This window comes from Perca flavescens, chromosome 2 (assembly GCF_004354835.1).
Source record: "Perca flavescens isolate YP-PL-M2 chromosome 2, PFLA_1.0, whole genome shotgun sequence".
In the NCBI taxonomy this organism is placed as follows: domain Eukaryota; kingdom Metazoa; phylum Chordata; class Actinopteri; order Perciformes; family Percidae; genus Perca; species Perca flavescens.
In genome coordinates this window covers 29,635,100-29,657,892 of record NC_041332.1, presented here as the reverse complement: position 1 = coordinate 29,657,892, position 22,793 = coordinate 29,635,100, and the positions used below count along the sequence as shown (strand labels likewise).

At 42.1% G+C, this 22,793-nt stretch overlaps 1 protein-coding gene across 1 annotated transcript in view; it reads left to right on the top strand.

The window, feature by feature from the left end:
* Window positions 1–22,793, top strand: part of lrba (LPS-responsive vesicle trafficking, beach and anchor containing) — a 194,805-nt gene that overhangs the window by 59,768 nt on the left and 112,244 nt on the right. Inside the window, exons 27-34 of the mRNA XM_028592089.1 lie at window positions 437–544; window positions 668–809; window positions 1,215–1,572; window positions 8,240–8,280; window positions 8,343–8,432; window positions 10,449–10,533; window positions 10,777–10,910; window positions 11,709–11,770. Coding sequence (XP_028447890.1) covers window positions 437–544; window positions 668–809; window positions 1,215–1,572; window positions 8,240–8,280; window positions 8,343–8,432; window positions 10,449–10,533; window positions 10,777–10,910; window positions 11,709–11,770 — 1,020 coding nt within the window. The remainder of the gene's footprint in view (window positions 1–436; window positions 545–667; window positions 810–1,214; window positions 1,573–8,239; window positions 8,281–8,342; window positions 8,433–10,448; window positions 10,534–10,776; window positions 10,911–11,708; window positions 11,771–22,793) is intronic.

Below are 22,793 nucleotides of genomic sequence, written 5' to 3'. Positions count from 1 at the left end.
ATTCCTGTACTCTATAGTAAACCAGGAGCTTTGCCCTTTGTCCCGCTCACCAACAACAACCTAGTGCTATTGCATTAGCTCATGTCTTATTATATTACCACACTGGTTGCTATATTTGACACTAGACCAGGCCTTTTGTCATTGGCCCTTTTGATTTGATACAGTGACTTCCAGTAAAGTCGTTTTGTTCTTCCCTGAACCGGGTGTTAAAGCTCATTTATAATGCAGTGGCTCTATAGAAAAGCCATTATGTTAAGGACATGATCCCAGGAGGGATAGCTTCTCTAAGCTGTGAAACCTTACCCTACTTCATAAAGTGGACATGGATTAATAAACATCCTGATTGGTGTAAAAGTGCACGTGCTGCTTGCGTTCCACTTGGAGAGAATGATGGGAATGATTTTATGTGGTAATGGTTTGATTTTCGTGCATGCAGAGTCCTGTTGATGCGGTGACAGGTGGGATGTCTCCGGTCAGAGACCTGGACCGGCTTCTTCAGGACATGGACATTAACCGCCTCAGGGCTGTTGTCTTCAGAGATATCGTGAGTTGTACAGAAAACACATTCGTGCAACGTACAGGCCCACCGCGTGCATAACAGCGGCATTTAAAATGGCTATCGCTGCTTTGAAGACGGAGATCGTTTAGTGTATTTTGTTTGTTTCAGGAGGACAGTAAGCAGGCTCAGTTTCTGGCGCTGGCTGTTGTCTACTTCATCTCAGTCCTCATGGTGTCTAAGTACCGCGACATCCTGGAGCCCCACAATGACAAGAAACACCCTCAGAGATCCCAGTCTGCCAGGAGCACAGGTATAGAGCAGCTCCAAAGACAAAAAAAAAATAATCTGAAATATGTATCTGCAAAGGAAGATAATACTGCAATCTGTAATGCTTTCTCTGCTTTTAACCCATAAATACAAAGCTTTATGTACAGGATTTAATGACCCATTTTCAAATTCTGCATTTGAATAATTGTGAGAGGCTGTTGAATCTATACAGTATTGCACTACTCAGTTTTTAACTATAGAATAAGGGGAAAAAAGCAGAGAATTGGCTAAAGAATAAGGAAAAAAAGGCAAATAACTGAGAAAAGGTTTTTGTGGGTGTGTGAATTTTTCATCATGTGACCCATTGTGGGGAACCAGAGTAAATAATCTCTTATATGGCGTGGCTTTATTGCTCACACTTCTTCTTTTGTCACTTGTGTCTTCTTAGACAGCGGTGCCATTTCTGGTGGACTAGAAGTGGAGAATGGGGTTTCTATCCGGCGGTATGACTCGGGCATCGGTGATGACCACACCTCAACCGCCGCAAGTGAGGCAGACCTGTCATCCTCTGGCGTGACTCACGGTCCAGACGCCGTCTCAGAGGCCCTGTCTACGCTGTCTTCTGAGGTCAGACCTTCTCAGCCCGCCGATTCAAAGGGCAAGAATGTGAAGGACATTCTGCGCAGCCTTGTGAGCGCTCCAGCTGATGATATCATGGTGGACCCCAGTCTGCTGCCACCCTCCTTTCTAGGGAGTGTGGGCGATGCGGCCAGACAATCGTCCCTGCAGTTCCGCTCCTTTGATAGGTGAGAGAAAAAATAAAAATAAAATGGCTTGACATACACACCTACTACCACACTATTTGTAGAAAATCATATTTTTCTGCTCTGCACGTTGGTGATTGTGGGAAAACCTCTGTTGTAAAAGTCCTCTGGTGCAGACCTGACAGCTTCATCAGTTTCTCAAGAGCCCACATGGTGCAAATACGCTTGTGATTCTCAAGCTTCACAGTTGACAGTTTCATACCATTTATCCCAACATACCTGCAGGGGACTTTTGAAAGTCAGACCTTGAAGACATCACAGCTTGGTATCCTCAGAGGAGGTGGATCTCGGAAAAAACACTCTGTAACAGAAACCCTTTTGAACCAGGGGGACTCTTGGTCTCCAACTCTTTCCCCTTTACTCCCATTGTTCTGTCTTTGAGCTGTCGACGTTAGTCCTCATCCCAAGCAAACCTCCTCACAAAGAACCTGTCTTAAGGAAAACAGGAGTCATGTCTGGGATGAAAAGACGAAGCTGGCAGGAAGCGGTTTCTTTTCACTGTGTCACTGATATTTAACGGTTTTCTTTTTCATCTCTCCTGCTGCTCGTCTCTCCCTGTCTAACATTTGAAGCCGTATCCCCCTTTTCCTGGCATAAAAGCTGTATAATTTGCTTTACCCCTGGAGGTGCAGGGGTAAACAGTCAGGAGTAAGGCTTCAAAAACAGAGCCTGGTACTGAAGCCACAGACGGGCCCAGGTGAGAGAGGATGGTCACCGGTCTGGTTTGCATTTGGAGCGTTGATTCTGAGACAGACATTCACAAAAGGCAGGGGGGGGAGGAGAGAGAGACTGACCGAGAGAGAGAAAGCGAGATGGGAGAAGGGGGAGAAGGAAGTCTCCATGGGGGTGATGTCAAGTCAAGGTTCTCATGTACTGTGGAAAACATTTCTCTGTTTCTGTTTCTCTCGCTCTCACAAACACACAGTCTGCCTACCCCCCCAACTGTGGGAATTCCAGGGCATCTCTGTGATCGCGTGTCTTTATCTGAGGAATGCTTTGTCAGGTCTCAGGGCGCTCCTCATATCAGGGGGATTAGACTGGCTCCTGTCCGCTGCGCACACTCAGTAGGAAGAGTGGAGGTCAGGAGAGCTGGAGAACATAGACTAACAGCTCGCTCGTTGCCTATGGGAGCCTCTTCATGCAAGGTATACAGCCCTGGCACAGACAGCAAACTACACCCCCTCCCTTTTTAAGAGGAAATAAAAGCCTCTAAGGGTGTGCACACATGAACACATTGTAAGTCTGTAATTAATACTTATTTTATCCGTTGAAGCATGAGGCTGGCAATATTCTATATTTTTTGATATGGTTAACACATCTCATGGAAAAACATTTTTTTTCTTCTTCTAATAATTCCCAACTTCCCAACCCTGTCCGTCTCTCAGCCCCAAGCTCATTGGTTCCTACAGAGACTTACTTGACATAAATATAATGCGCTATAATAATGCGTTGCAAGTATATAGTAGGTTAATTTGTTGTTTTTGTGGAATGTTGGCGAAATATAGAATATCACCTGCCTTATCCTTTTTAATCTAGCTTTTTTTTCATTTGGTTGTGAGTCTATAAAATGTCAAAATTGACAATTTCCAGTTTGCCTTTCTTCTACCCAGTTCCTGATGTTCCCCCAGTCTCAGACCTCACTGCCGAGGTGCCAAATTGTTTGGATGTCTCTTGGTCAAAACTACCCTACTATCCATATTCTTCACTGGCTTTGTGCATATATTTATTCCCTTATCTCCTGAGGTTACCACTCTTTATCAGCCCGCTGTCTCTAGTCCTTGCCCTTACCAATTCTACCTACCACGCATGTAGACATGTTCTGTGTTTATTATCTTGCTGTAATGACTCTATCACCGCTCGGCATCTCCCACTAACCAGTAAGCCTCCCAGTGACACCAGTACAAGCCAGAGCTGATGTTCTGCACTGACATCTCCTGCCAGAACATGGCAACTTTCCCCTTACCCAGAGGGCTGGATTTACGAGACCAATGTATGAACAAAGCTGGGATCTCCCAGATAAAAACCGGGGGGGTTGGTCAAGGGGTGAAGTGAAGTATCCCTACTGATTTATTTACTAGTGGAGACCTGCTGTATTTCTCCCATCCATTTCTCAGCCATGCCCCTGTTATGACAGCCAGTCTGCAAATATTTGCTGACACTAACCAGAACTAAACAGTGTCATTGTACAAGCTGATGATTTAGACTGCATGGTTCTGCAGAATATGTGAGTGTTAGACATTGGGATATACATGGTGCAGTTGTTTGCATTCCTGGCAGCAGACTCCGCATGCATGTGAGAGTTGATGTACAGATGAGTTGTGTTGATGCTGAAGTGTTGTAAATGTACTGCTTAGGAAGACGGACACAAACACAACTGAAAGAGGACAGATTTACCTCCCTTTTCAATTTCTAAATCCCACTTCAAAAAAGTGAGATTCTGCGAAGCAAGTATCCAGCACGGTAGTTCATACAAGTTCCAAAAACCTTCTGTGATACACCTGAAACGAGCTTACTAGTGATCCTGCATCAAAGTAATCCACTTTTTTGTAACCTGTTGTTGTTGGCTGTAAAAAACAAATGGGCATTTGTATGTGTTATTAAGATTGTTACAAGCCAACAGCAGACTTTATAGGTTTTCTTAAAGTTACTTTTAGTTTTTGAGACTCAAGTTAAAGCCTAATCACTATGTTGTTTTGGTGGCTGACACTGTTTAACATATCAATATTTGAGGAGAACAGGAAAAAAATTCAATAGCTATAGTATACATCAGCCAACTAGGCATGGGCCGGTATAAGATTCTGAAGGTATGATAACCTTGAGCAAAAATTTCACGGTATTGCAATTACAGCTTTAAAATGTATTATTTTTTTAAATGTCTGGGTAAAAAACAAACATTTTCTTTTTCATTGAACACAATGTATTTTATTTTTAAACACTGGCAGGGAGAGGGATTTCTAAACTGCAGTTTCTCTCCTTGACCACTCACGAAAACCAGCTCATACCTGGAGCTGTATGACGAAAAATGTCAGTGGTTTTGAAACCTTGACTTTTTCAAACCGTGGTGTACCTTGGAACCGGCCCATGCCTACAGCCAATATGTATTTATGCAAACACTTAACAAACATTTTTGGCCATAATCCCTATAAATTGTAGTTGTTTGTTGTACCCCATAAGTACAACAAAAGATATTACCATAATGGTACATTTTAAGATGACCATCCCTTTTTCAACTCTAAATCTCACTAGAAGCCTAATAAATAATCAAACTACAAATCAAACCATATACAGCAAAAGTATTTTAAACTTGAATGAAGAAAGATAAGGCTTAAAGCACATTTAGAATGCAACCTATAAAACATTCATCGTACATAGGGAGACCTTACGAAGTCTCCCTATAAAAACCAAGCCAATATTAGCTCTGCTAATATATCAGCCTGGCTCTTTCACATATACTGTACAGTGTTGTATTATTGTGGTATTAGTACCCTGCATATGTTATTTTAAAGTGATTTATTCACCAACAACACTAGACATAAACACAGAATTCACATAAAGGCCGATGGCACGATACCTCCCAAGATGTCTCTCTAAGTTGCAAGATAAGGGCTGCACTACAGTGCCTACAGTATTTGCCTATACAAATACACCTGCACAAGTATGCACATACATATCCACACAATGTATAAGGTAGTTAACAAAGTAAAACGTTCCGCCACAAAGTTTGTTCTGAATAAATAACATCCAAACCAATGCATTTCTGATGCCAACACCATGCGTGCATGCATACTTACTGTATGTCCAGTCCTTGTACTCACACACTCACAAACACACATTAAAAACATTGAGATTCTGCTATTTCCATACTTTGTAGGCCCCTTAGGTCCCAGTTGCTCCAATCATTAATCACTGATGTCATCAAGTTAATGCCCCTCCGACACAAGCCATCCTCATCCAATCACAGCTTGAGATGCTGTGAACTTAATCAGTTGATTTGAAAGTAGTATGCACATGCAAATGTGTCAGTGTGCACTGTGCATGTCAACGAAAAACATTTTGAACATTGACATGCACAGGGTTGCATGAAACGAGGCTGAAAGGGCAGGTCAAAGCTCTGCTGGGGTGTGTACTCCTCTCCCTCACATGAGTTGGCTCTGTTAACATTCTAGAGAATGGTATTTTTACACACACACCTACAGTACTGACACTTTGTTACTCATTCTTGCACTTGTTTTACCTGAAATAGCAGAGATTACTGGAATAACAGTGTTTACTGCACTTATCCATTGTAGATTAAAGCCTTTAAATAATTCAGCCTCGACACACAAACGCGCACACACACACACACACACACACTCTGCCCATGGCTCCTGTTGTGGGTTGAGTGGGGCCGCTGACGGCTGATTAATCGACTGGGGCGGCCCACTCATGATAAGTGTGGCTAATGACCTGCTGAATAATTCACTGGGCCTTTTCTGGGGAACAGATGGAAGGCCAAACACATACACAGACATGTTCACTGGCAGACTCGCACACACTTGTGCACTCATGCATTTATTTGTACTCTCGTTATGCATATATTCAAATATTTTCGGACACATTCACACCATTCGCACACACTCCCAGCCTCCACATGCCAGGGGGCCTCTGTCTCCCTCCCCTGCTGTTGACACCTGGGGTGCTTCACGTCAGCGCCGCCATTGTTCCCCTGATACCACTCTGCAGCCCACTCACTATCAGAACAGGAAAAAAAAAAGTTACCAGAAACTTTTATCTCCATCCCTCGTGGCTATCAATACTAATTTAATTCTGTCCAATCACTACTTCAGTTTTTTATGTATCACTCTGGACCTTTTCAGTGTGTGTTTGTATTTTAAACACAACTTTCAAGCCACTGGGATCCGTATGCAGCTCTATTATTCTTAAGTCATAGATCACTCGAAGCAAAGGTCAGCTGTCAGGGTTTAACATTCACAGTAACTTTTAATAGATCTGATCACCTGCCTTAAATCAACTGAGAACAGTCTTTGATACTGCTGCCAGTTATCTGTCTGCACCACAGGGAGCCAGACGTGCGTGTGTGTGCGTGTGTGTGCGTGTGTGCGTGTGTGCGTGTGTGCGTGTGTGTGTGTGTGTGTGTGTGTGTGTGTGCGTGTGTGTGCGTGTGTGTGTGTGCGTGTGCGTGTGCGTGTGCGTGTGCGTGTGCGTGTGCGTGTGTGTGTGTGTGTGTGTGTGTGTGTGTGTGTGTGTGTGCGCGCGCAATGAAAGCGTGCATACACACTGACTCTGGGAACATGCAGGAATGCATGTTGGCCTCTTTTGTCTGTATCCTGCCATTCTTTTCTTCCCATATTCAGATTTTCTGCATTTGATGTTTGCTTGCATATCTTGGTGAGCCTGCGTTGGTTTGTGTTTCTGAGAGGGAGCAGTAGCCCAGTGATTAGACCCTGCTTCCCCTGTGTCAGCGCTGATAAGCAGGGCCAGGCTCTCTTTTGATATGGCCAGTTGTCTGTCAGAGCCCTGTTCTAAACTGACAGCTTATCTGCATGCCGCTCTCCTCCCATCTGCTGTTCGCCGGCTGGGAATTGAACTCCACTCAGTTGTAGCACATCACTACGTGAAACGCTTCTTGTTACTTTACAGAGGGCCTTTTAAAGACGCAGCATTATCATCGCATAGATAACTGTGTTTAGAAATGTAAGCTAGCTGTCAACGATCAGGCATTTGTGCTCAACTGCTATAGAAGTTGTTTTTAGTAATTTAAGTATTCGTGAATGTAAAACTTAACCCACGCTAAACCTGGTATCAAACCTTGAATACCAGCAGAAATGTGTGTAGAATTAAGTGCTTATAATACTCGAGCATCGAAAGCTGGAATCAAACATTCGTCAGATTCTCAGTATTTCCTTTCTTACTGACTTTAATCACACATTTTCTGTTCTAGATTGTGAAATTAGGAAACTTGGCAAAGTTTGGACAGATTAAACTTTTTTCAGGCCAAGATTTTGTACGGCTGCTTACATTAAGATAACATTGTACAGTCATGCCTTTAGAAGTTTGGCATATTTTGTTAAAAGAAAAAAATACGGTTTTGTTAAGAATATTCCTTAGAGGAAGGTGTTGTTTTTGATATGCATACCATAACCCAGGTATCGTGTTGGCACTGATGGTTAAAATTGTCAAACAAAGTCCTTACTACATGCTTTAAAAGGATTGCTTTCAGCTGCAAAATGTTTCAGTTTATGACTTAGAAGTTGAAAACATACACCAAAAGTGGGCTTCAGTTGTTTGCCCATGTACTACGTGCTTGAAGACTGTGTCAACAAGCAAAATGAAATGCATTTTTCTTCACTGTTGGCTGTTTTATATTAGGTACAGTATGGCCAAGTAAACAATTGTTCTGGACTGCTGCAGGTAAATGCTTGGTTTGTAAAGGGATGAATGGGACCATTTTAAAATACGTTGTGCCAGTAAAAGGGCCCTGTAATTACTCTTCCAGTCTAATGGATTGATGACTTGGTTGGTGGTGTTCCAGCCATATTGCGTACATTAAAGTCTTGTGAGGCTTGCTGTGAACTGGCACGGTCAGCAGTTTCTCACAATAGATCTGTAAAGGTGACCATTAAATGTATTTTGTCTCGTCTCTCTACAGAAGTGTCGTCGTTGCACCCAAGAAAGCGGGCATGGCACCTTCTCCAGGCACTCCACTGCTGTCCCAGCAGCCACTGCTGTCCCAGCAGCCACTGCTGCATCTGCGTCTGTGTCTGGTGGGACACCTATCGAAAGCGTTGCCGTGGTATCTTCTGGCGACGCCTCCCAGAGCACCTCTGCAGACTTTGCAGCTAGTGAGTGTACACACACACACACACACACACACACACACACACACACACACACACACACACACACACACACACACACACACAAGAAGGGCAGTGTTTCTGTGAGGGCACATAAGTCAATAGGAAAAAGTCAATATTTATTTAGAGGTTTTGCTCCTCTGTGTGTCAGAATAACACTGCTGCGTTTGTACAATGTAATCCAGTTACCGAAGGCTGGAGAAGACGGCATGAAACAACAGTTGCACTAATTCAGTTGTAATTGCTGTAGTGGCTATTCACACATTTTTATTCAGTAAAATTAAAAGTAAAAATTTCAAAATAGCATGTAGCCTAACATTCATAAAAAAAAATAAAGATACATGTAAAATATTAATCACTGGTGTAAACATAAATGCCCCAAATCAAGTAAATATTTTTAATAATGGAATACAATAGTGATACAAGGGTGAATTAAGGTGAATGAATAAAATAAATTAAAGTCAAATCTTTTTTTTTTTTTTTTTTTTTTTATTGTATGAGCACACTAACTCTCCCATATTCACTGATTCAGAAGTGACCGTAAATAATGATGGGACAGCCAGCTGTTTTTTTTTTTTTTCCACCTTTCTGCATGTGCGAGTGTGTATAAAGTGTGTTAAAGTGTAATGTTTTTTCACTGAGGAGTCTGTGTATATTTAAGAAAAGAGGGAGTGACATGAGAATGGGGTTTGTGTGTTTTTAGGAGATTGTGCATTTACTGTAAAATCAAGCTGTAGAGTGTGTCTGTATGTGTTGCGTGTGCATATGAACAATGATAAGTGTAAAAGCTGTATGCATAGGGTGCTTTGTGTCAGTGAGCAGTGTTGAGTAAATACGCTTTTTGAGATGTGTGTGTTTTAGTGGGGCAGTGGGAGGACTAATGGAGACGTTCATTTACTCCTCTTTGTTTGAAGGAGCTACTTCAGCTCGAGAGGGATACTCTCACCAGGCGGCCCACATGGCGCTGCTTAACACCTCACACACACACACACACACACACACACACACACACACACACTCTAGCCTACATTACACTGTCTGTCATTCCTTAAGAGTTATCCCAGCTTGGAGACTGTCCTGGCTGGAAAAACAAGCCCACTGAAACACCAGAGGAATCCCCCTCCTCCATATTCAGCTGGGCATTAGCTTATTTATGAGCCACAGGGAAGTGAATTTACTGCCAGATCAATCAAACATGGACTTTGTACCTTGTGTGCCTCTGTCTCCAGAATGAAGTCGTAAAGCACCTTTTTAGTTGTATAATGAAACAGTCACAAAAACAGCCCAGAGGGGTAAATTGGTATGTAATGACTTAATGAGTGAAAACAATTTGAAAAAATAGTAGGAATTTTTTTTTTTTTTTTTAACATCTCACATTCCAACACAGGTGTAACACGGAAAATATTACCTATTTATAAAAAATACCAAATATTGTGCATGTGTTCGATATATGGCTGACATATTAAAAACACCAACCAGAAATGATCCCACGGTTTAAAGTATGACTGCAGCTGACAGTGAAACGTTAAGCAATTTAGTGGTTTCCATCATGAAAACCTCTGAATTGTAAATTGATAAGGAAGACATATTGTGCTCGGTGTACATCATCCACTATCTAACCGTAAAATTATATTTGTACCCCTACTTGCCCTATTTGACCATAAATCCCCCTACTCTCTACATTTGAATGGAGGCCATTGTATTATTTCACAAGATGCATGACGTTTCCTCACAGGTTTATGGTGCTACCCTGTGTGTGTGTGTGTGTGTGTGTGTGTGTGTGTGTGTGTGTGTGTGTGTGTGTGTGTGTGTGTGTGTGTGTGTGTGTGTGTGTGTGTGTGTGTGTGTGTGTGTGTGTGTGTGTGTGTGTGTGTGTGTGTGTGTGTGTGTGTGTGTGTGTGTGTGTGTGTGTGTGTGTGTGTTTGTGTGTGTGTGTGTGTGGTGTTTTATTCTTGTCCAACATCCAGACTAATAACAGAGTTCTTTGGTTTCTCCCTGCAGCAGGCGGCCAGGTTCCAGCCAGCACTAGCCTGCCATCTGTCCCCCCACTCTCCCCTGTGACCCAGAACACAGCCCCCAATATGAGGTGATTCATCTTCTTTTCTCTCTCACACACGCACTCACACTCACACACACACAATATCAGCTTTTTATGAACATAAGCATCAGTTATTAATGCATATTCACCTATTGTGTTGTCTTAATACCTTTTTTTATTTTTTTACATATTTTACTGATGTATGTTTTAATTTGGCATTACCTAGATTTATTTAGGAGTTGCAATTTCATCTTACTATGAACTGTTTGTGTGTTTGGATTCCATCTCTAGTATCTCAGAGCGTCTGGAGCATGCTCTGGAGAAGGCAGCTCCTCTGCTGAGAGAGATCTTTGTGGACTTTGCTCCCTTCCTCTCTCGGACCCTGCTGGGCAGCCATGGACAAGAGCTCCTTATTGAGGGCACGAGTAAGTACAACATCACAGAGACTCATTACAGATACAGTTTTTTGAAAAAGGTCACATTTTATTTTTTTTTTACTTTTACTTCAAGCATGGTGCGTCCTTTAAGTCTTGTCCTCATTTAAATACAATAACAAATCCAGGCCGTTGTTAATCTAATAGTGTAATTGAGTGTGCATTGAGTCAAGAGCTGGTAGTTGTGCTGAAGGTTTCTAGGGGGCCAGGTCATAGGCCAGGCCTCTAATAGCAGTGTTTGGGATGTCTGCTGCCACCAAACAAAATGGAAAGTTGATTGATAGCTGCAGGGGGGCCTGAAGAAAAGGCAGGGGGAGGTGTGTGTGTGTGTGTGTGTGTGTGTGTGTGTGTGTGTGTGTGTGTGTGTGTGTGTGTGTGTGTGTGATGGTGCATGTGTCTCTGTGTCATATGAAGAGCAACTGAAAGACCAAAGGCTACTCTGCCTTCTTCCCGTCTGTGCCTGTGCAGCAGACTTTGGACACTCTAGTGGCCCCCTGCCCTCTAAAAGCCCAGGGCTCACCATTAGGGATCAATGGGACATATGCTGGCCAAGTCAGGCCTGTAATACAAGGTCCAAATATGTATTAGTTTACAGTAACATCATGTCGGCTCATTAGGCCCATCAATACTATCTGCTCTCTTGCAGATGGCACAAGGTTAGGTAATCCGTGTCTATTTGTGTGTGCGTAGTGCGTGATTGTGTTTCCACAAGTACAGAGGATAACAATAAGTGTTTATTGTCAAATGTACATTACTTTCTGACTCCTTTTTTCTTTTGTATTCCTCCAGGCCTGGTGTGCATGAAGTCCAGCAGCTCAGTGGTGGAGCTCGTCATGCTTCTGTGTTCCCAGGCAAGTCTGGCGTATATATCTTTTCTTACCCCTGTCCTCTGCTTTTCCGCCGATCTGATTTATCTGGCTCACCTTGAGTGCAGTGAATCCACAGCCCAGACTGGAGACAGTGAGCCATCCAACGCCTTATCTTCTTCTCCACACTACCTTGTCTACCTAGCCACATTCATCCCATCCCCGAGCGAGGTCAGGGAAACCGGAGAAAAGGCATCTCTGGCCGCAAATATTGGATTTAGGGTCAAGGGTGGCCGACCTGTCTGCGTCATCTCTGACCCGAGCGCCGGCCCTTGTGGCCGGGCCAAACTGATGAGGAGGGATAATGTAGATTTGATGGTGCTTTGCATTGATTATCCCTCTCTTCTCTGTTGTCTTGTGGGTGTTTTGTTGCCAAGTTTATTTAGCTGCTGCCGGATTCATGAATACTAATTTAGGGATCATAAGCAGGCGTGGGCAGATCAATGATCGGGGATGTCAATAGATCACTCCAGGATGGCTGATTAGCATTAAGACACAGAAAGCTACTGAAGGCTGTGCGGACCAAAACACAGTACACTGTGTACTTCATATTTATGTGTAAATGCATCTCATAAAACAGTGTGTTTATTCAGTATAGAAGCACTCATTTTTATAATGTAACGCACACAAACCGTTGCCCTCATATACACACATCCAGTGACAAGGACAACAGATAATAACTCCCCTCTGGCCCTGTTTGTTTGCATCTTTACCATTTAAAGCACCTTGTGAAAAAACAAAGATATCCAATAATAGAAAGCACATCTGATTAATGACACCTCTCTCACCACTGCGCTTGGCTTTTTTTTATTTATTTTTTATCAGCCTTATTTTCTAAAGAAATAGCACCTGTCATCTGGCTTTCTTTCCTCCACCTTCTCCTCCTTTTAACCCCTACTCTTGTTTGGTTCCCATTATTCACTTTGCATCTTCTCTAAAAAGGTAATACAGTCAGATTACACATCTGTTTGGATGTCAGGGGCCGTGCATAGATTTGTGCTAGTGGGACACATGGAGGAAATGCAAGCCCTCTAATGTCCGGAGACGAAGGAATAGCAGGAGTGAAAGCTAGATAGAAAACCAAAGAGAGAAGAATGACAGGCTCTAATGCACCTATTTGTCATATCTGTCAGGGTGTTGTTTAATGCTAATCTAATCAAAGGCAGAATCTTGGTGATTGCTCCGCTGCACAGCTCATGCCTCGCTTCCCCCCTTTGGTCCCCAGCCCAAGCTATTTCTTGCTTTCTCTAAGCTCCAAGCTACCCCACCCATCTCCACAACACACATACACACTCTCTCTCAGTGAGAGGAACAGGGATTGGCCAGCGAAGTGTTGATTGCTTCAATAAATCATCCAACCAAATTCTCTCACAGCTAATGCAAATGTAATTTTATTGTTGTGTAAGGGGGGAAAATAGGGGGGAGGAAGGTAGAGGCAATATGCTGCTTTCTACGGGGGAAAAGAGGACAACAGGGACAGACTTTCCTCTGGGCTAGATTACTATGTATAATTATTTGTGTTTGTTCTCCTTGTGGGGCAGTGAGTGGGAGCCAGTGCCATGATTGATGATATTATTTAGCAAAGTTTGTTGGGCCCTCCGGCACAGGAAGCGCTCAATCCTCTCACAGGAAGTGCCTCTGTTGCCATCTTGTGACTCCTTCCTGCCTTCACGCCAACCAGTGGAGGGACTAGATGGGAGATGATTTTGATTGATTTTTTTCTCCCTCCACCCCCACACCTTCATCGGAGATGCCATCTCTGTGAAATTTTAATTAATTTCCCGAGCTTTGAGATGGAGTGGAGCCAGGGTGAAGGGTCAGGAGGCTTGGGACTGCAGAGCAGTTTTTAATCAGGGATCCTATGAAAGTTGCATTGGCGCCCACATCAGCTTGGCATTGAGGATGGGATTGTAAACCGCTGTTTGATAGGGCCCCATTTCTAAACAACTACAACTGTGCTCCCAATTAAAGGGCCATTTTGATCAGACATAAACTGTTGGGGTGGCATGCTGCCTTGTTCTCCGCTGTAATATTGATCCTCGAGGACTGCTGAATATACAAAATGAGGATTAATGATGACATACTGGAGCTGCAACAGAGTGCCGCTCCAAATAGTAAAGAGCTGCCACTTGTGTATCTGCACCTGGCATTGTTGTCACTTCAAGATGTACTATATTTAAGTGCAGAATCTAACTTTTTGACATGAAATTATTGTCGAAAAATGGCCATTACAATTTCACAGATCACAATTTGACATATTTAAATTGCTTATGTTCAACCAACAGTCTAAAATCCCAAAATATTCAGTTTACTACCGCGGAAGACTCAAAACTATCAAATATTCACATGGCATCTTTGATTAAAACAATTACAATCTATTGTAAAAGTCGGAGTTGGAGATTTTCTGTCTGTTGACTGTGTAATTGTTTCAGTTCTACTCAGTTTATAAATTTTACACTCTCTAAATGATAACCATAATTACAGGAGAAGTTCTTTTTGTAAGGTTAATATCAAGACGTCCTATCACTTCTAGCTTATTGAATGTGATGGCTTCCTCAAAGTAGCTCTTGCATTTTATATGAATATGATCCAAGTTTTCTCTGGTGAACCATGTTCACCGAGGGTCTTGCATGTACTGTAAAGAACCACTCTCCCCCTCTTCCAGTGCCCCTGATTCACCTTGACAGTTTCACTCTCCCTCTCACACTTGTTTTCTCCCGTCTTTGTCATGTTTATGGCCAGCGTGTTGTTTCCTGCGTGCACTTCTTAAAGTGGCTTCCACCCAAAACATCTGATAAATAAATAATGCGCTGGGAAAAGAGAGAGAGCTTTCTCTTGCACTCGCTGCTGTCAATCCAGAGCTTTGAGAAATCATCTCATCGGTTACTGGACAGTCTACGATGAGCAGAGGCCCATAAATCTCCTCAGTAGCTGCATTTGTGTCCTGTAGATCAGCCATTATTGTCCGGCCCCTCTGTCAGCCCATCCATTCTTCTGCCATTTATCAGAAATGCATCCTGTACATGGGGAGGGAGGGAGAGAGGGAGAGAGAGAGAGACTGCTCTTCCGCACACGTCAACAAATACATTCAATGTAGCGTAATTACAAATAAAGTTCCTTAATTCTTCTATTATATATATATATATATATACATACACACACACACACACATATATATATGTGTATATATGTGTATATATATATGTGTGTGTGTGTGTGTGTGTATGTATGTGTGTGTATATATATATATATATATATATATATATATATATATATATATATATATATATATATATATATATATAGTACAGCCTCACTAAGCCACTAGCATGGCTGTAGTCTCTCAGCCTTGTTTTTACATTATTCGCCACCAACTGGCAGCAGACAACTCAAGAGATTGATTTCTTGAAACACTATCAAATAAAACCACAACTAGCTGCATTACTATATAGAACGAGGGGTAAGTGAGAAAATGTGGGTGAACCAAGCCATCAACTTACACCCAGTGCAGCGCAAAGTCCGACGCAAGTGTCTTTGTTAGTTTAAGACTGACGCGGTTGTCAATTTCATGTCCAGTGCCCGCGTCGTTTACATAGCAAATGCGCCCATCTCTGCACCTATGGGCGTGCCGGTCTTACAGGGAGGTGTGTTCAGGTGCATTCTTGGCATATTGCTATCTTGAGGCAGCGGGAAGTGATTGCGCCAGTGACCAACAAAAACCTGGTCTGAAGTAAATAGCGCAGCATTTCATTGTTATTTTAACAGAAAATTAGTAAAATTAGCCTAGGCTCATGGACCGTGCGCGCACACTATGCTTGTTACACACAGGGACTTGCAGCAGCACACAAACCTGCAAAAGATTACAAATAAAAATATCATGGTGCAAATCCGGCATCATAATAGCAATGCGCCAAGGTACAAATGCGCCTGGCTTTTAAAGGGAATGGGAGATGACACTCTGATTGGTTTATTGCGTATTACGCCCCAAACACACCTATGAATTAATGAAGACACCAAGTACAACCCTTTTGAACCATGCGCTTGGTGCACAGATTTTTTTTCCGCCTTTTAAACTAGCAAACGTTTGGACGCCCCCTAAACGCACCTGCGCCATGAGCTTCACGCTGTGCGTTAAGATCGTTAAAATAGGGCCCTTACTGTTAAATATTTGTGTTGAAAGTTATTTAATTGGATTATGTGGTTTATTGAACTTTAGTAGCTGACACACTATCTCTGTTCTAAGCAAATAGCATTTTTGTTGGGACCACTGATGCAGATAATCATTTTTTAATAGCAATTCAATAACATCAATGCTAACCCGCTAATCCAATGACCACACATTAGCATTATGTTCCCAGCCAGTCTCCTCAAAGTTAACCTGTTTAACAGATGGGTACCTCTCTCTCTCTCCCAGTCAGCAGGGAGAAGAACATTGACTTCCCCAAACACTTGGTTCCTCCTGACCCTTGACCCTCTGACCTCCCAGGTTAGAAGTAAGAGTGGCGGAGGCATAGAAGTTTAAACCCCTGCAGTCAGGGAACAGGTCGGGAGTGAACAGTCATCATATGTTCCACACAATCAATAACATAATCTGAGAAACGAGGGAACCAGTTGGAAGCTCAGTGGCCCTGGAAATGGGGGGAAAAAACAACAACCGGCAAGCTGAACAATAGGCACAGTTACTTATGCTTGTTTTATTAAGTATTCACTGTTTGTTAGTTTGCTTATTTCGAATGTTATGTTGCCGAATGTTGAGTCTGATGTTTGCCATATAGTAATTTATATCTGTCAGTGGCCACATTTCTTCTTCTCCCCCCGTAAGTGAGGCTATGATGGATCAAGAGCAGACCATGTTGTATGAACCACCTGGGGAGCGGAGAGAGGTGAGAGAAGTGGCGAGGAATGTGATGAAACCAGGGGACAAAAATACTTTCCCCATCATTTACCGCACAGTCAGACCGACACCCCGCTGTGCAGTTAAACAGGCACACAAGGTTCAAGATCAGTGCAAATCAAAGTGTTATTATTTCCCCCTTCCTCCCTGTTTGCCCTCACCCGGTGCTCTGCTCCAGTGCCCCTTTACAGCCGTGCCACGCGGCTCCGTGTCCCCGCCATCACTCTCCATTTCAGAGGATAATATCATGCTGTATGTTCTTTGAAAAGGTACTCTCCTGTGAGACGTAGAGAAAACATAGGAACACCAACTGGCACTTAATTCTGCAGACTCCCTATCGTTGCAACTATACAGCCAGAGAGGGGGCGGCGGGATGCGTCGTGTTGGAGGAGGTGGGGGTCAAGGGGGACTTCCTGACAGGAAGTGAAGTCTAGCTGAGAGGGGAGAATCAGACGTGAGACTCCTTTTAAAAAAGCTCCCAGACGTTTTTTTTACTGTGAGCTGGCTTCAAGTGGCTCAGGACTGGAGGGTCTCAAGTGGCATGAATGGTTGGTTATTTATACACAATGTATAATTGTGTTTCAAATAAATGAATTTCCCTGACAGAGCCCTCTCCTCCTGACAGGCACTGTTCATGTAATGTTTTCTTACCTGACAGGTCCCCAAGTTATAAGGCCATGGAATGTATTCTTATGTTTCTCCCCCTGCTATCCTCTCTCAGCCATCCTGCTGATAAAATCGTGTCCTGGCTTCTTTGCTCAGATCTGGAGTGGAAATTCACTTCCCTGCATTTTTGATCTGGTAAAAGCCATGTTCAAAACTTGGACACGATTAACCGTGATTCCTGCTCATACTTCAGGGGGCTTACACAGAATTCAGAGTTGCACAGAGTCATATATTTTAACAACCATTATATTCAGTATCTTTGGGTATTTTGATGACAATCAGTTGGCATTGTTAAGTGAGGTTTGGTCCTGTCCAGATTTGTAGCATTGAAAGCCTTAGTCAGCCGAGGACATATTTTATATGCTATTCTTGTTACTCTGCGTTTACATTGTTGTGTTGAATTCATACCATCATTGAAACATCTGGCAAAAGTTGGGCTACTTTAAGAGTAACCTTGTAAAGGATAAGCGGTTATAGATTACCGACAGATGGATGAACCTACATAAAATGTTTTGATGCCATTGACTTATAAGCCTAAACTATACATCCACCAATATGTCCTAATCACTGCACATTAAAATCATTCATTTAGCAAGTTCACATTTCTAATTATTATGCATCTCCAAATGAGATGGCTGGAAATGATTCTACGTTTCCTCATCAACTAAACGCTAAGACGAGAACACAGAAAAAGATTGATCCTGTTCTCACCAATAGAGCAACTTCTATGGAACTGAAAAGGTATTGGGCAACTCATTTTGAATCAGCCTTATTAGAAACCAGTCCGTACTGCGGCTTAAAGTTGTTTGTGTATTTCGTTGTGCTGCAAAGTTATGCAAAATACTCTATTGTGTAGAGAAAAGTGTAGACATACAGTTTAAACAAATAAAAGAAAAATGGTCATGAAAATGAGGTTGTCGTTTGAGGTGATGATATCATTGGTCATTTAAGAACTTAAATGAAACATGAACATCTGTTCCACTTGGAAGTGCAGCAGCTGCACAGTGTTTAAGTATTCTTATTCTCCTACATCATTAAAACCCACTGACATTAAACTGAAGGAACCACATACCGCATTTGTGCCAAGATTAGATTGCTAAAGTATTTCTTTAAAAATGGGTCAGTTTCTTATGACGCAATGCTGGCTTATTAAATGTACTGTATACATTTATGTGTTCCACTTAAACATACTTTTCATGCACAGGTCAAGTGTTGTAACATGTTTCTGCTTCGTCCGTTTGGTGTATGTGGGGGTTTAGGTCATGTTTGTTCACTCTTTATGTTACTGTAGCCATGAACGTGTAAGTCCATGAAGCTCTCGGAGACCCTGCAGTATAAATATTTGGACATCAGTAAATATTCCCTCAGTTGTGAATTTGATCGCGCAAACACCAATATAAGTGTCTGTTTTTCTTTAAGCAGATACCATCTGAACTCGCACATGTGTGAGTTAGAGTACAGTAGAGTTATTCTAACACAGACTCATGTTTTTCAGACACCGCAGCATGACCAAACAACAAACTACTCAACTTCTGCATTAATCAGTCGAAAGGACAATGATGAATAACCTATTTGATAGTTTATGGTAAAAGTAAATTTCTGTTTTTGTCTTTGTCTTACTCATCTGCACACGTGGGCTGTTTTATTTGGTCTTTGTTGGTATGAGATGGCTGTTCAGAAGCATTTGGGTTTCCTTGTCGGTTCTTATTTTGTTTGTTTAAAATGCCACCACCTTTTATTGATATGTCACTGGCCTGAGGAACTTGAACTTTATAGCAGTTAATGAATTGAATGACATTTATTGTTCAAAAGGTGCATTTTGTTTCCATCTGCTTTGTCTTTTTCTGTTTCACCCTGTAATCAAACTCCTATACTGCTATACTTTTTTGGATGTGAATAATCAGTAGCTCTCAGCCTATTTCATTTTTGCCTCTGCTGCACTGCCACATTTGACATGAGGATTTATGCTTTTGTCGTCCCATCTTAAGTTGTATCCCCATAGCCTTTCAAATCAACAAATACTTGTGATTATGAGTGATGCCACCGAAAAGCACAACCGACTTATTTATTATTTCGGGAGAGCCGAGACATTGCTTTCTTCAGTGTTGGAAAATGTTTTCCTTGTGTTGTGGCGAGCCTGATGTTTGAAAGGCAATTTTGCTCAGGAGGCCTGTGTTTTCTCACTAGTGGTAGTGGTATATTTAGATGTTGATTATGGATAATCAGCTGTAATGACGGAAGTGCGTGGCATGTGTGTTTAGACTCAATGCCGTCATCGTGGAACACAGACCAAACAGAGCTGTCTTATTGGCTTCAGATTGAGATGGGCATTTCCAAATGTTCATTCATACACGCCCTCACACGCAACAAAAAAGGTTAACAAAACGTAGTGTGTTTTACCTATATTAAACATCAGCAGAATTTCCAATCGGGATCAAGGGACAGCCCTCTCTCCGTCCTATCATCTGTTAGGTCAGGTTAAAGGTGAGAGGTCACAAATGGCTGCTTGTATCCTCTCATCGGGAGCGCTGTGGTCATGGCCCCTATAGCGGTCATAAAAGCTGTGACACCGCTGACCAGGGCAGCCAAAATCCAATATTCTATCACTGACCTGTCTGTTTCCTTTTTGTCACCGAGAGATGTCCCTCAGATCGGGGTCATTGCTTTTTTAATTCAACTAGAGAAGCCATCTCTTAGCCCATAATGACACCATTAGTCTTGCTATCACCTATTGTCTGTGTCCACGAAATGCCAATGGCCTCTACGTCGTTTGTCAAACCTCATTTTAGAACCGAAGCCTCATCGAGCTGCAGTTTTGCGACAATCATTTTATTTCTGCCGAAGAAGCTTTTAGTTGTGCTTTAAATTCTCCCGACTCCTGCATCAAAGTCCCAATGTATTTTAAAGAAATCACATAAACAAGATTTAATGTCACTGGTTTTCTGGTTCTCCAGAGAGGACGACTCTATTTACGGCCCCACTTCCTGTGGTGTTTATTTGAAAGTGCAGTCTGGCCCGGTATGGAATATCCCCACAGCCACAGGCTAACACTCATGGTTAATGTCCTTCAACTGCAGTCTATGCTTCAACTAGAAGGCCCCAAGGCTGCGCTTAAACACTTCTTCTAAAGCAAGCTTCAGCCGCAAAACCCTCTGCCAGTACTCGACTCCAAAACCCTGTTTCCACTCCCAAGCCCAGACTTGTATTCCCTCTGTGCCCTCTTTATTTGGAATGTATTGTAAACACGGTCAATGCCAATATGGTCTTTTAGGACAAAAAGCAGTTTTGAATTGAGGTTAAGTGTTCGCTTGGTGTCTGTGTGACAGTGATGTTGGTTACAGAGTGATGGTGCGCAGGCATTTCAGAAGAAGGGTTCCTCTTGGCTTGGTGCATGATTGGTTTTGATTTACATTAGTTGTACCGAAAGGGGAACAAATGTGTGGTTTTGGGAAATCATCACATATGTACAAATAGGTTTGGATGTGTATTAGAACTTTGTGTAAATTTGATCTTTCCTTCCTCCTCGTAGCGCTGATATCCTCGTCCCTGTGGGCTCTCTAGGTTTACTGAAAGGCCAGTCGCTACATAAACACACGGTTTCCTCTATCAGCTCAAGAGATGATGACAGCAGAGTTTAAAACGTTTATGCTTCCATACATACATACATACACACACACACACACACACACACACACACACACACACACACACACACACACACACACACACACACACACACACACACACACACACACACACACACGTACTGCGTGGCTTTCACTTCGTAGTTGTTTTGCAACTCAATCAAATGGTTAACTCAATTAAAATGTGTTGTTTTGGGCACTTTGTTGAAAGGAGAATTTCCTTAAGAGTGGAAAAAAATGTATGTTACGTGTAATGTATGTTGTGTTATCAACGAATGACACATTTTAATAAAAGCTGACTAGTGTGGAATGTATGGCGACTTCAAGCTGTGATTAATGATTTTTTTAAAGACTAGTTTGGTAGTTTGGGTCTCTAACCTGAGGTTTTTCGCGCATATTTCTCCATCTCCCCCGAGAGGAAGGGGGGGAGAGCGCTGTGAGGTTCAGACAGGCCCCATGACCTTGTTGCTTTATTATTCTTTTGACGGTTGTGTTGAAGGTGTTGAAATATTGAACAGAACATGAGAGACGGTGACCGCTGAGTTTCCCTTCTCTCGTTGTCCTTTCAAAATTGAGGATTTAAAGTTGCACACGGCTATGGTTGGATTGTTTAGACTGACACCTTCAACCATAACGTTAGTCAAAGAGGAGGAAATTTGTGTATTGACTTGTGATAAATGCACTCTCAACACAGCACTAGTTTGCCAGCTGATTATGTAGCCTTAGCTGACCAAAGCAGTCAGTGTGCCTTTTTTGGATGATGTTTCTGCAGTGCCAGGAAACCTTATAGACCGAGTGTAAACCACGGAGTCACCAGGATGTTCCCATGAATAGTTTTCTACGGGGTCCAGTTATTAAGAGTTGAGATTTCAAAAAGGATTTTACTTGAGCTGGGAAAAAAATAGTCAATTAATTGATGAGTCTATCGACTGCAAAGTAATCTGCAACTATTTTGAAAATAGATTAATCGTTTAAGTCAAAGATCTTTAACATGGGGTCCGGGGCCCTTAGGGGGTTCTCAGAGTTACTGCAGGGGGTGGGCGGGGCACCAAATTCTTTTTCATTTTTGAAAAAGTTTTTTCAGTACAGAAAAATACTTTGCACAGCTATAACGTGTGACAGGTGCGTTCGAGAGGGTTAAGTAGGTCAAAAGTTGTAAAGAAACTCCTGCACACTGCCTGACTTGCAAAGAATAAATTTCCTTGCAGGCAACGTTTTCGGTACTAGACCATCATCTGGCAAATTGAATGAAGGGAGTTCTGTTGCAACTTTAGTTTTTTCAAAAATGTAAATGTCTTAACATGAATCCAACATATTATTTGCAAATATAAAACAGCCCATATGTGAAAAAAGACATTGATGATAGGCTTACTGGCCTATGGGTAAGGTAGTCCATAAGATGGCCATCCACAGATAGTTAATCCTAAGGATTCACTGTGCCACATGTTTAACATTAAAACATGATTTAAAAAAATCATACCAACAATGATTTTTATAGCTTAGTTTTCTATGCACTAAAATGTATGTATAAAGGCTTTAGGCTTTTATTGTAGGCCCAGTTTAATGGGCAATTTAATTTTATAAAATATGTAGTAGGGGGTCCCTGCTCTGATTTGGTTTTGTTTGTCTTTACTGCCATGTAAAGCGACTTTGAGTTCGTGAAAAGCGCTATATAAATTATTATTATAATAATAATAATAATAATAATAATAATAATAATAATAATAAGTGGTCCTTTGGATTAAAAAACTTTGAAGACCCCTGGTTTAAGTTATTATTCAAGCAAAAATGCCAAACATTCCCT